At 31.1% G+C, this 18,502-nt stretch overlaps 1 protein-coding gene across 3 annotated transcripts in view; it reads right to left on the bottom strand.

Annotated features, from left to right (window-relative positions):
* The window catches only part of Fife (regulating synaptic membrane exocytosis protein fife), a 217,170-nt gene that overhangs the window by 69,437 nt on the left and 129,231 nt on the right, over positions 1-18,502 (bottom strand). For all 3 annotated transcript variants that reach the window (XM_076322347.1, XM_076322346.1, XM_076322348.1), the window contains exons 9-11: positions 17,452-17,662; positions 9,653-9,822; positions 1,567-1,635 (exon numbers count right to left, since the gene is read on the bottom strand). In XM_076322347.1, coding sequence (XP_076178462.1) covers positions 1,567-1,635; positions 9,653-9,822; positions 17,452-17,662 — 450 coding nt within the window. The remainder of the gene's footprint in view (positions 1-1,566; positions 1,636-9,652; positions 9,823-17,451; positions 17,663-18,502) is intronic.

Consider the following 18,502-nt stretch of genomic DNA (forward strand, 5'->3'; position numbering starts at 1 on the left):
ATAGCCAACAATTTAATAGACTTGCGCAATATTTTCAATCAAATCATCTACACAACTCATTGGTTTATGCATTTGTCAAGGCTTTATATGAACACTTGTATGTACGGTAATTTTAATTTTGATGCGTATTATTACCCTCATTGCACTACTACCGACTAGACTTGGTTTTCCATATTACGACTACCCGTATATATCTGTCGCGTTTCACTGGCACGGCGTGATAACCAAACCACTCCACAACCCTAGAGAAATGAAAAGTGAGCAAACCTATCTGAATGCGCAACGAGTAATTAAACGTCACTCGCATGCCTACTACCGGTACGCAGTTGTTTTCATTGCTTTCACTCTTTATCAATCTTGGTTTAGTTCGTTTATCTGGTTCTTTGACTGCGTGAAATTCTGACGAATTATCAAACTGTGACATTACAAAAATATTTTCACTACTCACGTCATAAAATATAAAACTTATAAAGCTTCGTTAAAATCTATTGAACTATTCGCATAAATAAATGCAATCGTATTCAAATACATACAGACGTATAATAGCACATTAAAAGAAAAACTTTGTTTTTAATAGTCAATTTTTCCAAATTTTTGTCGATTACAATTTCTTCATTAATTGAGGAAATGTTAACTGCAATCTTATTGAGAAAATTTATTGGTGAAAATTAAAGCACAGTTTAATAAGCAAATGAGAACGAATCTTACGTTTTCACAAATTATAAACAATTTATAATTTTGTAAAGAAGAGCATTGTATATCTTTAAAGCAACTTGTTTTCGAATATGTATTTACTGAGACCTTTTAGTTCATTCGATGACTTTTATTCACCAGTTAACTTTAAACTTATTACTCTAAAATAGCCTTATAATTATTTCTGTAATTTATTAATGAGAACAATCGTGAATGCGATTAATCAGTAATCATAAATAACATTGTAATCTGTAACCATACCTCAGTAATCATTCAATAAAAGCTTATCTCAGCTTTTACTAACTTCTTCATTAACTGATTGATTTAGTCATCATCAAAAGTGTAGTCGTTTCGTGATTAATAATTAACGAGATAATCAGATCTGATAATTAAATTCGTTTTCACTGTTTGTGTTATTAATTAATTTTAATTATTAATTATTCAATAATCAAAACAATTAATCACCGACTTGATAAAACTTAATGGCAATCGTTAATCATTAATAAAATTGCAATTTGCTCAATAGTGTTTTATAGTTTTTTGTCCAGCACTTTGTATGCAAATTATCTTAGCACTTGAAAATCTTAAAAGGATATTTAATACTTGGATGAGAAATACCTATAAAACGTAACACAATATTTCCAGAACACATATTAAAACTTTTAATTAGAGCAGTACTTTTCATTAAGTAAGTTTCTTAAACTTTAGTCAAAAAGGATTAATACATAAGCTTTGATACTGCAACGATCGTTCCATTAAATGCAATTACTTTACTCGAAAGTGTTATTCTTCCCTGATTCGACTCATATTTTGTGAAATATTTTTACTTGTAAAATGATACAATTAACTTCTATTAAATAATTATGTACTCACTTCTGTGTCCTTTGTCTAAAGCTAGATCTCTTCTGAGTTTTATTCTCCTTTTCGCATTAACCCATGGTGCTGGAACAAAAAATTAAGAAAATTGTAAATATTTGTTTTTCATTTTGTTCACATTCTTTTCAAATAATACATTGGCATCTTTGAAGATTATTGTATGACTTGGAATGTTATTTTACTCGCATGTATTGTTACTGTGTATAGAATAAATCATCTATGTAACTTAATTTGTTATTCCAATAAACAAACCTTTCGCAAAAAAGTTGTTTAAAATCAGCGAAGGCATGTAATTCCAACAAAAAGTGATTTATAAAATGTTCTATTCACTGTTACTCACACTGCCTCGCTGATACAACATCGTTAAACATCTTTGATGTTGCTGAATTTTTGTTATAAACTGTCTCTTCAAAAATTGTTAAATAGAACAAAATTCTTTCATGTCATCTTAGGGTTGATTAAAACCTTTTATGTAATATGTGTGGAGTGCTATATATGCTATAACTAAAGTATTTTCTATACATTTTGAGTCTATTAAAAACAAGTAACATTCGCTTGAAATAATTATTATTCTTTTGTATAGTTTAGATAATACTATAAAAAACATTCAAGGAATATTCCATCCTTCGTTAGCAGAACTTCAGGATAGGAATAAACATGTGGAAAACATGTTGCAAACTAGAAATTACTATGTTCAATATTAAAACTAATGTACAAATATTTATCATTAATTCTGTACTGACATTATTGTTACAGTCAGTTATTAATGTACAGGCAAAACAAATCCTCTTTTTCATTATTTTTATTATACAGTTTTGACATATTTCATTAAGTGTGTGAAATTTAAAAAGTTACTTCGACTAAATCTTCCTTAATGGAAAAAGCGTACGTTGACAATGCAAAAATTTAAATACCATTTTGCTTATAAAAGTAAAGAGGATGTCACTTCCACTCTTGGAAAAAAATAGTACCATGAAAAATAAGTTATACAGAGTGGATCGATAATAATTACTACCTAAAATATCTGTGAAATGAAGAAAGTGAGAAAAAAAAAAACTTTCCAATGACACTTGCAGAGTACTAAAGAGACCATTAAGGAATAAATGGTTAAGAATAAAAAATGAGTAAAATATTATTATGACTGATTATTAATCAACGCACATTAACAAATTTAACATTGCTAATGTAGCACTTGAATTAAAACTTTGTTTAACGAATACTTTAATAATAGTTAATTTTAGATCTGTAACTTGTAACACATTTTTACTCAGCATTCAGACCTATCCTGAGCTTCGAAATGAATTATTAAATGTATCATTGAGAAAATTGAAAGTAACCACAACGTTCCATATATTCACCATTACATCGTGCAAAATTATTCTTTGAATAATTTTCTTGTAGAAGAAACACTTTATGAATACTTCAAGGCTGTCAAATTAGACACATCGTTCCGTACATTTTATAAATTTCAACTAGTTTCATTTTCAATTTGAATTTAATTTCAATTTCAAACTAAAGAAAAGTAAAGCAGAAGCGTGTATCAAAATTACGTTACAAATTATAAACAGCCCATTTACAGTGAAAAGCCAATATTCGCGTTATTATTATAAACATGCAAAATATTCAAGAAAGGGTAGAATTTGCAGTACAATGAAAAAGGGACGATTCTCTGCACAAAAGTAAATCGAAAACGTGAAATGAAATTTGTTTAAACGAGGCTTTGTTTCCGTGAAAATCAAATTTGTATATTCATGAGGTGCATGTGCAACTGACTACGAATTGATTAACGTCATAGTCACACTGTTTATAAGCACAGATATTAGTAGAAATAATGAACAATTGTCAAACGCTTAGTCAAGTTGTATTCGATCGCACGTCTATCCTCCGAATGTTCAAAATCGATTTTATCGAAAACAAAACCTTGTATAGACGAAATTTATTATACAATCTTGATTTATTTTGACACGGAGAATTGTCCTATTTCCAGTTACATTATGAATTCCGCCCCATCCTGCTCATACAGCACACGCATCTAATATCCATAAAACCAAGTTTTCACCTGCCACATTTGTAAAATATATAGGTGATATAAAGGAATTGGTCATTTCTAAAGGACTATTATTGCCAGAGCGAAGTAAACGACTTTTGAGGCTATGAAGAAGTTTTCCCTTTAATATCAGTGCCGCTGGATGATAACAAAAGGGGAATGTTTGAAGGGTGGAAAAAGATTGAGCCGGTTTTCTTTTTTACAATGCAGACGCGTGACTTTCGCTCGATGTAGCGTGAAGACGATTTCGTTTATACCCTCAATTCCACTCCTGATCGATGCTCATTCTTGCAGAAAGGGAAATGGCGTCTCCTAGTCTCTTTGCTAGTCCTCGATTTTTCACAAAACTGCAATATATATAAAAAAAACTATCGGAAGAAGGAGCCATCTATTCCACAGTGTAGAATATCGGTAATCCATTGACGTAAAAATTGATTAGAAATTATTATACTCTTAACTATTCTCCGTTCTTTAAACGCGTAACGTTTCTCTGTTTCTCATATACTTATCCAACAAAACAACAGGTTACCGTTACAGAATTAACAGCTATTGAACTGTCTTAAGGTAACTGGAATAAACACGTTGCTATCTTTATTTTTAAATTAAAATCGGAGTCTTTCAGACGATATACCAGAAAAGCTTCTCGTGTCATTTTTATGATAATCTTTTTAGGTATCTACCTTGTGAACTGATCAAATTTCATATCCCGCTAGATCCGCCTGAAATTGCGTCGAAAGATCAGGTTTACTTTCTGAGAGCCACTTTTTTCACTCTCAAGTTTACCTTTACGGATAAATCCCATCACGTATAGATTTTTGTTCTATCGAGAAACACAACCCTGGAAGAATTTTTGCGAGTCAGAAAATGGTGTCTGTTCCTCTCGAAACTTATAAAATTCATCGTGTTAGCGATAACAGATCATTTTGCTGGATAATAATATTAACGCGTCTTTAATACACACAAGTATTCAATAATCACAAAACGAAGTACAATGAAATCGAAACAAAAGGAAGTAATAAATATTATAGAGAGCATTTGTAATAAATAAAAAGCATTTGCTAACACCGTACCGCTTACTACTATATTTACTTGGGAAGTCGAGGATACGATCCTAAATTGCGCTCTAATGGAAATGAAAAATATTGCTATTAAAGTTATGTTGGAAGTTTTTCCCTAATATAGCGTGAAGAAAAATATCTTATGTAAAAGAATATTTTACATCGTATTGTGACAAAGCATTGTATATATCATCTGTAATTCTTCGTTGCGAGATATCACAACTATTGATATTTCACGTTTCTACGAGCTTCTATACTTTTACAGTTTGAATTTCTTTCCTACATTTGCTTCGTAAATTCTTCAAACTATGTAAGCTGAAAAAGAGTGTAATCCGGGATTCGTCGCAATTAAACGGTTTCCGTGAATAGCTTTTTCAAACCTGGCAAACCCGATTCCCGTTACATGAAACAAGCTTAACAAGTTATTCTCCGCTTTTCACAGCGTATTAACGGACGAGGACGTCATTACAGAGTTTACTCTTCGAAGTACTGGAATCTTTACATTATTAATACTTTAATATTTGTCGACGAAATAAAATAACCCAATTAAAAGAATTTAATTACCAGTGCGACAGAATATCTTTGTTTCTTGTGAGATACTATTAATATATTTGTTATTAAGAGCCGTTTTCAGATATTAAAAAAGAAAAGAAAAAGTATTTAATGAAACAAATCTATTAATATATATACATATACATATATTGGTGCAAGGAGAAAAATTGGAAATATTGTCTCAGTAATATTGAGTCGTTTGCATAAACGAAAGTTTCTCAACATTAGAAACACGATATTATCGAACCAATAATATTTATTGTGTATATCACGTACAATTATGTCAACAAGTCGTCGTTTGATATTATTAGAACAAAAGAAAAAAATATTTATGTGAATAAGTGATTTACTCACCTCATGAACACATGAGGTAATTCTTGTATATATATACATATATATAGTATATATAGTATATTCTTGATATATTGTACAATATTGCTCACCCATGTCTTAATATATTGACAGGGCTTCAACAGAATCAAACAGTATTTGACTGTTCCAATATTTTTGAATTTAATATTTATTCCATCAAGCTACGATATAATGTCTAGACGGCCAATGTTATTGTAATTTTTATGTTTTCTTCAAGTTGAAATGTGGTCCACTTCAGAACATTATGTGATAAAATAACGTATCTCAAAAGTGCATACGAATGAAATATATACAGGGTGTGTCGCCACAGTTTTTCAGGTATTTTCGATGAGCAAAGAAGAAAGTGTTTCGAACAAAGGTTAGTTACGAAACAATTTTCTGTTTTCGTTCAAAAGTCAATGTCCCCTTGATTCTTTTGAACAGCACGATGTATTTTTGACTTTACAGTGTTATAGCCTGCTATACTATGACCTTAAAATAAACGACTTTAAATTTATAAATTCAATCAAGAAAAACGTTATCGTGGAAAGTTATTTTATACGAAAGTAATCACAAAATATTAAACAACTTTCTGCAATTCGAACACTTAAGTTGATTTTTGTACGCTATTTGTGACCCTTTGGTAAGGAGGTCTCTACATTGAGCGTGTAATTTTGTCCAAATAAAATAATTTTCCATGTTTAGCGTTTTCTTTGATCGAGCCCCAATTTATACATTCGAGGTCATTTTATAGTCATAGTATAGTAGCTTGTTAAACCTATCTTAACATCAACTACAACACTACAAAGTAGAAAAAAATACGTTATACTGTTTAAAAAAGTCAAGGTAATCTTCATGAAAATTATTTTTAATGTCGAGTGACATTTTGTGAGATCAAATACACAAACACAAATTAATGAAAATTTTCTGTTTCAATTTCCTGACCAGCGAAGTCACCTGAATTAACATTGCCAAATTATTGTTTATTTATATCTTATAGAGTTATCTTTAAAAAAGGGTATATCACGATTCACCTACTCCAGAAAATATGAAAAAGCGAATCACAACTGTCTCCCGAAGTATCAGAAGAGAAACTTTATTTTATTTATACATTAATCATTTATTAAATGCATTAATAAGTGTTTGAAAGTTAAATGTCCCCATTTTAAGCATTTATGTTATGTACACGTTCCTGTACCAAAAAATTAAATGTAAAAATTTAATATAATACTGTAACAATTTTGTAGATGTTTGGACAAAAGTTATACATATGTTTACGTAAAATATGATTCTGAAAAAATAAATATTTTGTCTATGACAAAAAAAAAACAGGTTGAACTCGAAATAACCTTGAAAACGCCCAGACATTAAAACACTAATAATGCCTACGATATTTTTTATTGTGTCGACCAAAATGGCACACCCTGTATTTTATTCAAATATAATACAATACGTTTGAAAATAGAAAGTGTCAATCTTTGGTGCACAAATCAACCATGTCAAATTGATCATTTTTTGTAGTCGAGGTCAAAGATTTTTGTGAAATAGTAATACATTGTGGACTATGTAAAATTACGAGGGATACATGTAATCATTTTGCTGGTTTCGAATTTGTTTAAAAAATACAGCAATTTGTATCTCTAAAACGAATAATACATTGGTTAAAGATCTTAACAAAAACATTCCCTGATTCTTTGAAACTTCCTCCACAGAGTAAGTAATTTCTAAAGTGGCTATTTTATAATTCACATCTCAGGTAATTGGCTTACGAACTCGACAAGTACGATCGTAATAATAAAATATTTACATATTTTCCAAATACTCTACGATTTCGGAAGAACAAGTAAGAATAGATTTTCTCGTTTCTATCCGATTCTAAGCGAAAATTATCTTTTAACTGCGTCATTACTTCATTGGTGTCTTTCGCGATATTACTTGACGTAATTTATCTATTTACCAAACTTCTTTTCGGTATATTATGTATGCGATATTTCTCCAATTGTTTATTTCATAACAATTATGTTAATACTCTTCACCGATAACTATCGAGATGATCTTCGTTCAGGTGATGCAGTTTCTTCAGTCTGTTCCATTCTTTATTCACGATGTAATGTTACATACCAACCATCGCAGATATAAACACCGTTCGTAAGAACAAAAAGCTTTCCTATACCTGAGAATAATTCTCTTGATTACAGAGATAGCTGCACATGTGTTTCACCATATTAGAAAATGCAGACAGAGATTTACAGGAAACAGATATAAAGCCAAATAAAGCTATATAAACATTATATAAAGATTTCCAAAATACTGATATACTAAAAATTTTGGTGCACAAATCCAATACAATTCCGACAATCACTCGGTTTATTACTTCTTTACTGAAAATTTTAAATGGGTGAAAGGATAGTGAAAGGAAGACAAAATATGTTGATTTTAGATAGCCGTTTGTAAGACAGCCCAACACTCTAGAACGTGTTCTTATACGTCAGCAATCCTTAAACTACGTTATCTCACGACAACTTACTGGCGTAGAGTCGAGCGAAAAATTAGTTACCTGATTCCTGTTATTACTATTTATTTTAAGAGATGTTCGTACTGCATATCGTAGCGTAACCGTCTAATTCGCCGACGCGGATGATCAAAAAAAAACGTCGATTATACCCAATTATACAATTGGCTAAAAGTTGGTACATAAATTCCTTAAATTCTATTGGTTGTGTTCCGATATTTTCGATGAGCTGTGATTTATTAATTTTATCGTGGAAAAATTAAAGAAAACACCGATATCATCGATAAAGTGTCCATAAGATTTTTTTTTCTTTGAATTGTCGGGATCCGTGCCTCATCACCCAAGTGGTGTTGAGTTTATGATCATCCAGTCGACTCAAGTTTCACGAGTCGAGCTGGCAACCAAATATTTTATGGCTAATGGAACCGCTACAAGCTACCTGGGCTTGCACGCAACAGGATGTATTTGCATTAAATTGTTTTATTATACGAAGCAGGCAATTCTAGATATTTACCCTTTGCTTGAACTAATATAAGCTACGAGACCCGCCGATTTCAATTTCAATCTCGACCTCGTTGAAACAATGTAACGTGAAAACTGACCGTAGGCAATCGAGATCGCGGGTCAGTTACCTGAAATGGGCCACGCCATGACCTTTAACAGTCCACTGAGATATTAATTATGAAATTTCCACTCTAGAATTCACTTAGTTTGTAGCGTAAGCTCTGAACAGTCAGGGAATTCTTTTCGAAATACTTTACTAATGCATTTCGACTTGATGTTTGCAAAAACGAAAATGAAAAAGAAGAATTCGATACAGTGGAGTTTTGTAAATAAAAATTTATTTGTGCAGTCTGATTTCACGAAAATAGACAAATATCGCAAACTTCGAACTTCTATATATTTAAACAAATTAGAAACTTGTAAAATAACGACAATGATCTCTCATAATTTCACACGAACTAAAAAATATATCAATTTCATCGAAATCCCTGATTTCGGCTATAAAAACTGATTGATTTGACGTGAAATGATACACATAGAAATCGTAAAAGTTTGTAAAAATGATATTCAAATAATTAAATGAGAAATGTTGAATTTTCTATCCTTTACATAAACTAAATACACTTCCAACATACCTATCTTCTTTACAATATGACTGAATTTAACTATTTTTTAGAATAATCGAAAATTTAATAAAAATTGTTTCTCATTGTATCTCTTATTGCAATACTACAAAGTGTAAGAAAATTCGAATATAAGATTGTTGGTCCCATTTGCATAATACCATTGTTTTAAATAACAATCCTCAATAAGATTTGTAGAATAATATATCAGTAACTCGAGTTATGCTAATCATCTGTGTAACAACAAGTGAATATTTTAAATATTCCTCAAAGTTCTTAGACATTGTTGAACAAAATTATTATTATCAAATAAAATACCTAAAGTATGGAAGACAATGGAACTTGGATAAAAATAATTTCCGTTTCGTCGAATAATTGGAAGATTTTAATGAAAGAATTTGTAGAATTCTTAGCGATTTTAATAAAGGATACTCACTCATAATATCATTATCTGCATGGTGAATCACAATTTTGATGCTCTCCCCATCTACGAGGCTTCCTTGACGAGCCAGTTCACGATCTTCGGCTGCGACCCTGTTTACGACTGGAGTTACCTTTGCTCTTGGAGATGCGGCTGTCAACGCCTTTATAGCTTTTATATCTGGTCTGAAAGCACAATATCAATGATTAAGTTTTTCGATGAGACAGGGTAGACGTATAAAATAAAATCAGATATTACACTCCTTGTATAAATTGTATTTGTCCAAAAAATCACCAAACGCAGATGATTGATAAAAGAATTTTGTTACTTCAACATTTATTTTACAGGTATGTTATATACTCGAGTAGGTATCTATTTTGACGGATACAAAACATTTGATTTATAGATATACATATTTTAATACAGAGATCTCTAATACTCAGCAAAATTTTTTTTCAACGTTTCGGCTTATATTGGAGGATCTCTTCAAGAAAGAAAGGATGAAATTACAAATCTCATTGCTCTTTGTATCAACAAATTTTTATATCAATATGTCAAATATTGATTGATCGAAGAGCGAATAAATTATTTTCTATACAATTTTATATTTTGTTTCGTTATCGATTATTGTTAGATATTCTTCTGTTTTCCACTGAAGATGACACAAAAATTGAGGTTGAAAGAGTTCTGTAATGAACAAATTTAGAATAAAGAGACTGCTTGAATCAACTGCAGTAAAAATTAATTTCTTCATTCTAAAAGGAATGCATCCCACTTAATTTTAATAATCCTTTCAAATTTATAAATAGGGCGAATTTTTACAACATTATGTCGTAAATTAATCACGTCTGATAATTTTTGGCGAACTAAAATTAACATTGTTCTCGTATATTGAAACGGAACAGCAGGTTTCATTCATTTGAGTTGCATTTCAATACAATGATAGGTCGTAATTACAATTACACTAGTAGATTTCACGTTTCTCTTCAAAAATGCATTTACATTACCGTACTAAAAACAGTCCACTTTATTTAGGCGATCATTGTACTTTCTTTAATAACCCTTATTAATCTAATTCTTGACTTAAGTACATGAAACGATTGCCTAATGTAGAATGTTCTTGCCCTGATCGAGTACATCGAACGATTTAAGAAGATTCGTACTCGAAAAACGCTGAAGTCAGTAAATCACGGATTTTTGCAAGATTTCTCCTTGACCTGGAAGCTTCCAACAATCGATGAACAACAAACGATGGTACTTGAGCATTGTTACAAAGAGCATACACGAAGCTAAGACTCCGTTGTTGTTCCATGTGTTGGAAATTGAAGAAGGAAATGATAATTGCTTGCAAATCCGAATTAAAAAATATGCGAAAATTAAATATACATAAAAACTATTAGAAAGTGATCTAATTAAAAGTAGAATATACAACCGTATTAACAATAAATTGTAGAACCCTTGAACTATACGGTAGAACATCGATAGTTGCAGCCAAACGAGACTGAATATTTGTGCAAATATCAAGGTACATAAAAGTATCGAGGTAACTGATCCAATAATAAGAAGTCACACTTACAAAATTTCAATTGAAATTGCTGTTCAAATCGCCGGGTAAATAAAATTAAAATTTATTATTGTGCACCGTCTGAACAATACCAAATAAAAAATTCTAAAGCATAGCATATAAACTAGAAGTGTAGGGAGCACTTTGTCAAAATCTAGCTTTCAAATTATAATGCACTCTTGTATGTATAACGAATTTGCTTTGAAAATTAGAGAAACTTTACTATTTTCACACCTCAATTACAGTCTTGTCGTTCAATTTTCATTCTTAGCTTGATAAGACAGTTTCCATAGCTAAAAGATTATGAGATATCAGAATTTTCCGTTCCCATTCGAGCCTGCTTCGAAAGCAGGCCTAGAGTAAGGTGCCTTTTGTCCTACGTGCGAACGGACTGGCGTTCGGATAAACACTTAGGTGCTAGCCTGTCGTCGGGTTTTCCGAGGGCCTAAAGAACACGCAGAGAGGCGTGTCAAATTGTACCGTGACATGTAACAGGCGGAAAAAGAGCAGTTGCAAAGTCGCATGCGGAGAAGAGAGTTGTAAAGACGCGGGCAACGAACACGGTAACGTGCCGAGGGCACTAAGAGAATTAGTTTAGTTTTGTATGGGAATTCTTCGTTTATATAATTTATCTATTAATAAATAAGTTCACTTTTAGTATATAGAGAGAAACATATTTTAATACCACGTCTTAACATAACCAAATACTATCCCACAATTATAAAAAGTGAAGTTATTAAATATGAAACGTTAATTTTAGTCCATGTTGAAGAAAATTTATAACGATAATATGACGATTAATAACTTACATATTTATAAACATAAATATTCATTAGTTATACATATTTCGAAACAGCATTTGGAGTAATATTATACAAAGGCCAAATTGGTAAGAATCAAAAAGGAAACAAATTCTGTAGAAATTTATACTTGATTCCATTTCCAATCATTCTTTGTAACGAATTGAAATACAATTTGGCTCCAATAATTTATATCATTATTAAAACAAACGTATCGAAACTGTTAAAAGATGAAACTATTGCCTACTCAAGAAAGGCAAAACTACTCAATCAAATATAAATTTAAAAAAATTAACATATAATAATAATTAATTTGAAAATGTAGATTGTAAATAGATAATTATATGTAACTGTTTATTTGTTAATCTTGTATAGGACATATATTCAATGAAAAAAATGTAACTTACCACAACGATCGCTAATATTTTGAAGTTGATGCGACATTAAATATATAAGTTTTGAAAAAAATGTAAGTATTTTATTACAAGTACAAAATAAGACTATATTTGAATAAATTTATAAAATCTTAATTCAATAGAAAAGTACTTAATTCGATAGAAAAAAACCACGCTTATCATAATGTGTTCTCACTAACTAGCTTCATGCTTGATCTTCTCCTAATCAACGATCTGTTATGAATGACTTACTTTTGTCTCGACCATAAAACTTCCACTTGTTACTAAGCTACCACGCCTTTTACTAGTTAACACAATGCAACTAGATTCGCATACGAGTATTGAATTTTCATCCATCGAGGTTCTATAATACAATACTAAAATACTATCTATTAACACAAAATAGTTGTACAAAAAAATGTATGATTTCTAGAATCATGTTTAATAATTTGTTGATCCATATGCCGAATTTTACAACAATGCAAACTCCTTCGATCATGAAGATCGAGAAGAGGGAGCACCAGGAAGTACTTGCAGTGAAAGTTTTAATCGTTTCTAGAAATACTTTCGAGTTTGGCAGTCTGATACCTGGCTCTCTAAAGTTATTTCTCTTTAAAGAGTCATCGGTCAATGATTTTGTTCCTTCCACCAGTTGGAATTGATCAATTCCACTCAGGTTCCACTGATTTTCACTGAAATCTCTTTAATGGTCCTTCACTGGATTACATTTTTCAGCAATATTGAGCGTAGAGTATACAATATATGCTTCAATATGCTTTTCAGATTTGAAGATATTTGTACATTCGACAAACGAAACAGATTCTCAGAATTTGAAAATACTTCTAACTCTATAAAATACTCCTAAAACTATGTAATGTGAACTTTTGGTAACCGAAGGATCTTACAGTACCAATGTGCCAATGTTCTCTTATCGATTACAATTACAGTTTTAATTATACTTGTGCTCCATTTGTAAAACTGTTTAATTTTTTCTGACATTTTTTTAGAATGTCTTTGTTTACAACATATAACAATCACAAACACTTTTTCAAGGGACATTTCATTAAATATAAGTTTTTGATGGTATTCACAGTCAAGGTGAACTAAATGTAATTTTCACTAGTCATCTTATTCATACAATTCATATATATACATCTAGTTTAGCTTCTTAGAAGGAAATATAAATATTGCTAATAAGAAAATGAAAAAATAAAAAATGAACATTGTTATCATATTTTAACAAGGCAAACAATTCATATATTTCGTTAATTGTAAAAAATTAATTATTGTACTGTATATCGTTACATTCAAACTATATCGTAACACGTAACATTTATTTCAATTACAAATCTATATTGTAATCAAGGTTATGTTAATACAAACTTACAAACCAAAATCAGAACATAATCGACAACCTTATACCAAAGAATCGGTAATGATGGGCATTGTTGATCGAAGTTGTATTCATTTTCTGAAAATCGGGAACTGAATTCATTCTCGATACGAATGAAACAGCTTCGGATATTAATTTCGCCGATGTGGTTAAAATCGAAATATAATTTCCACTCGAGATTAATAAGACCGATGGAAACATCGATAAAAATAAGCAGAAATTTAGACGGATCTATAGAACAGCGATAACCATACATAGAGAGAAAACGAGGCTACAGGCACAAGAAAGACGTGCTCGCGAGGGCATGCGTGCATAGGTGTGGCATTAATTATTTCTCTAGTGGCGGGTACGTCGTGTTTGCAATCTACTTCACTTTTTGCTGGTTCCGCGAGCAAGCACATCCTTACGAGGGAAGAAAAGAGCGGAACGTATTGAAAGAGCCAGCCAACGGAAATGCCAGCAATTTAGCGCTCACGACGCGATTCTAAAGAATTATACTTACTTCTTTTCAACACTTTAATGTTTCTTTACGTGTTACTTCTGACTTTTGTTCCCCAGAAACAATTGTCAATTTAATGTATGTTCAATCTAAGTAACAAACGTTAAAACTCATTCTCGAGCGCGAAATGAAATAATTTTGTAAAAAAACATGAATTATTCGTAATTGTTGCTTAATTACTGTTTCCTTAACACGCTGCAGACTGTGGACATTTCAAATACTTAAAGGACTATTACCGAGCGTTTAAACCCCTCGAGTACAGCTTTGCAACCTTAGCCACAATTATCGTTTCCTCTGACATAATTACACAAATGAAATACCAAAGGCTATTGTTTGTTGTGTTAGCATAATTGTAGAGTCGTTTAGTCGGTATAAAGTATTTATTCTTGAACGTTTTCAAGACAATTGGATTTTGGTCATTTTCAATATGCATCTAGTGATAATTAATTCGAAAAAGTACAATAACTCTTTTACTAGTAATAAAATTATGAAATGTATTTGTAATATTGAATATTATTGCATACATCATTCTATAATATATATTTCATCGCAAAAGTATTGTTCCTAAGATATTTGATTTTCCCCATCGGTGTTAGATAGTATGAATCTCACATATTTCAAAGTTGAACATAAAATATAAAACATAAACAATGAAATAGTTACAGAACAAGATATGAAATTACGGGTTTCATGCTGAAGAACCACGTCGAGTATAAGTAACCCAAAAACAAAGCACACAGTTCCAAAATATTTGGTTATTTTTCATTTCGAATTAGACGATTCGAATTTCTAAGGATATTTATTTTAATATTACAGATAAAGTATAGGGTAAATTCGAAACGCGGTAGCAGCGTGTTACTCAGTTCGAAATAAAATTGTTGTCCCTGATATGATATGCCTCGAAATGGGTCTTTTATCTTGTTTTCTTAAAGAGAAAATATTTCGTTTGTAGAAGAAAAACCTCTTGGGACACAGAAAAGGAAGTCAGTTTGAACACGTCGTCTTCTCGACTTAGAAGTTTCTGTTTTGTCGTGTACAAACGAAAAGGAAGACTGCAGTAACAATATATAGAATAATTTGTAACGTAATATCGTGTGATACCTGTTTCCATGGAGAGTGGAATAACAGGAATTTTTTTAATTGAATTAACACATATGACACCAAAAGTAGAAAACACCACTTAGCTGTTAGAGACAAAAACAAATGTATTTTCAAATTATAAGAAAAACGCAGGAAAACGTAGGAAAACTAAAACACGAAAATAATTTTATTCAGCAGATTACCTTTGTAGTATATCCTTTTGTAGTATAATCAAAACTTTTAATATTTTTCCAAAGAGAATAACATAATTTTCTATGCAGAATAATATTAGATTGTTATTTTTTAAAGTATTGACAGGGAGGGACCTTGACTGCTTTGAAAAGCACAGTTAACGAAGCTATTGTAATTTCGATGAAGTCATTCATTTGTATTTGGTGATACATTTTACATAAAATCAATTTACCGTTCACTAATTATAAGTTCAAACTGAAACAGACACAATATGTAAATGCAATCATTGATGCCAATGTTATGTTCGTTATGTTCGACTCTGGGTTATTTTTAATTCATTTAATCAGATATTACCTTTTACAAAAACTAATGTATAATCTCGTGTGAACTATGAAAAGAGTTACAGCATACGAACTTCACAATTATCAACTTGATTTAATTTGGATATATATGTATGTTTATTTTGTGGAGATTTAGAACGTATCGAGATTAAATAGAGATTGAAAAACAGAATTTAAAATCTTGGTTACTCGTTAACTCCTCGCACAGACCAACATATACGTCTCCATTAAAACTCGACCACAAAGATTTAAAGCTTTGTTCATTGATTCCGTATAAAAGCAAAACTTCTTGTCTAGTATTCAAATGACATTTCTTGTACCTAGTTCCTTAAGATATTCGAAAAAAGCCTTATTAAAAGATATTAAATAGTTCAAAAATGGACGGCTGATTTTGAATGCAGTCGTAGTAGGAATGTAAACTCAAATTTAAACATTTAATTCCAGCCAGGGATGTGCACTCTGTCTAAATTGTTCAATTTCATTCTCAAAGAATTTCTGCTCGCTTTGAACCAACGATCTTTGAATACTCTTTTAATGATTTATTCGGTTCTGAATGAATTTTCATAAATAAAATTATGCAAATGTTTAAGAAAAATAATAGTGAAGGATCGAATGCATAATTTAATTTCGAAAACCAATTAATTCAGTTTTTGTAGGAACCGTTATCCAATATGAAGCCGTTGACGTAAAATTCCATTGGGGCGCTTTTGTTTACTAATACAGTTCACAAGGATTTGTGAACTGAGTTCATTCGCTATCAATTCGCGTCTGCATCAATTGTGTTATCTGGTTTTAAAAAGTCATTAAGTATATAATACACTAGTATATTGTGTCTACCAAACATTTATCGTAATTCTCGTGGAGATAAAATTATAATTTTAAATTACATTCTTTGGACAAATATGACCACTTTGCAACCATTTTCTTATTATCTATAGTATTATACACTGTATCACTGTTTGTCGAATATCGTCTATTGTTTTGAAATTAATTTCTATTAATTTTAAATCTATTGTTTCTAACGTTTCAAATGCTGAAATTCGTTAAGTTCGTGGTAGTAAAATCTCTTTTTTACAATATATATTTATGGTCGCACCAACGATTTATCTCAGATTTGTTAGAGATTATTTAATAAGTTAATATTTTTAAGAAATTAAATGACGCTTATTATTTCCCCGTGTAGTCAGTGATTCCTTTATATTTGCGTTTAATTATGTACAATACATAAATGTACGATTTAGAGTTGTATTTATTTAATATTAAAATTAACAATTGTTAGTTTACCGTAATTTTATAATATTATAAAAAAACCATATTTTCTTTTTCCAAACGTAGCTGAGAATATTAGAAAGATTGTTTTGTAAACATTGAAAGAAGATTACGGTAAGATAATCTTTTGTTTAGAAATCGAAAACAGCGAACGGAGGTAAACGCGACACTGAAGTTGTCCAAAAGCCAAAATCGCTTCAAAATTTAATTTATTTTTACATTTATATTAACCAAGTATTTTTTGTTGAGGAGCGTTGCTACGTAAATAATACGGTACTTACAACTGAGAGCCTCTTCGTCTGCTGCGCCGTTCTTCGTCAGGAATCAAAATTGGCGGTTGTGCCACTACTGTTGGTGGAATCACCGGCACAGACATCGGCTCCAAATTCATCATGCTTTCATCATCGGCTCCGACATCATACGGCATCACTGGCTTCGTTGCACGAAACGATGGTCTCCGACTGGTTGGTCTTTCCTCTGGTTTCCTACTACCTAGAGAAGGAACGTTTCATTCCCGTGAATACATATCTTCTTTCGGTGTATTCAATTATAGACAAAAGAAAAGGAGGATTTGCGGAAATTAGTACCCTAAAAAATGGAAAGATTACGCGCGATCTTGATTTTCCTTGGAGAGTACTCAATCGTCGTACAGTGAACTCGATACCTTGGATAAATTAGCATAAATGTTACTTTACGACAATAAAATCCTCGAATCAATGGATATAGTTTTTCATGTTGTAGAAATAGAATAGAATAACTTTTTCTTTATAGCTTGGTTTTCATTGCCCTACCGATTAGCCTATTAATTACACAACAATTTGTTCGCTTCGTCCGCATGTTTTCCAAATGCAGGTGTTTTATAAATTTACAATGCCCAAAAAAAAACTATAGAGCATGCGAAATTTCCGCTAGTGATAATCAAAAGATCTTGTACCCGAGGACGTCCGTCAGTTGAGGGCGATCACTTTACTTTAACCGAACGCATGATCAATATTCAATTATATGCACTGACTGCAGTTTGACTTTCCAAATCGAAAACATTTTTAAGTCAACCAATCTACATGTTACACATCGGCAGCATGGGAATCAAACCCACTCATACCGGAAGTAACTTGGAATTTGTGTCGACAACAAATAAGTTTACTTTTAAGCCGAAAATTACGATAAAATCACCGAGCAATGTTACGAACTCAAATCATCAAGAAATACAGTTACAGTTATAAGCCGCGAATAAAGTAGTTGCTCTGAAGATCTAAACCGAAAATTTAATTTATATAGCCATCACGAGTGCCAGATGTTTAAACAAAAGTTCATTCTTGCGAATGTTATTAC

The sequence above is a fragment of the Ptiloglossa arizonensis genome, chromosome 10 (assembly GCF_051014685.1).
Source record: "Ptiloglossa arizonensis isolate GNS036 chromosome 10, iyPtiAriz1_principal, whole genome shotgun sequence".
NCBI classification, from domain to species: domain Eukaryota; kingdom Metazoa; phylum Arthropoda; class Insecta; order Hymenoptera; family Colletidae; genus Ptiloglossa; species Ptiloglossa arizonensis.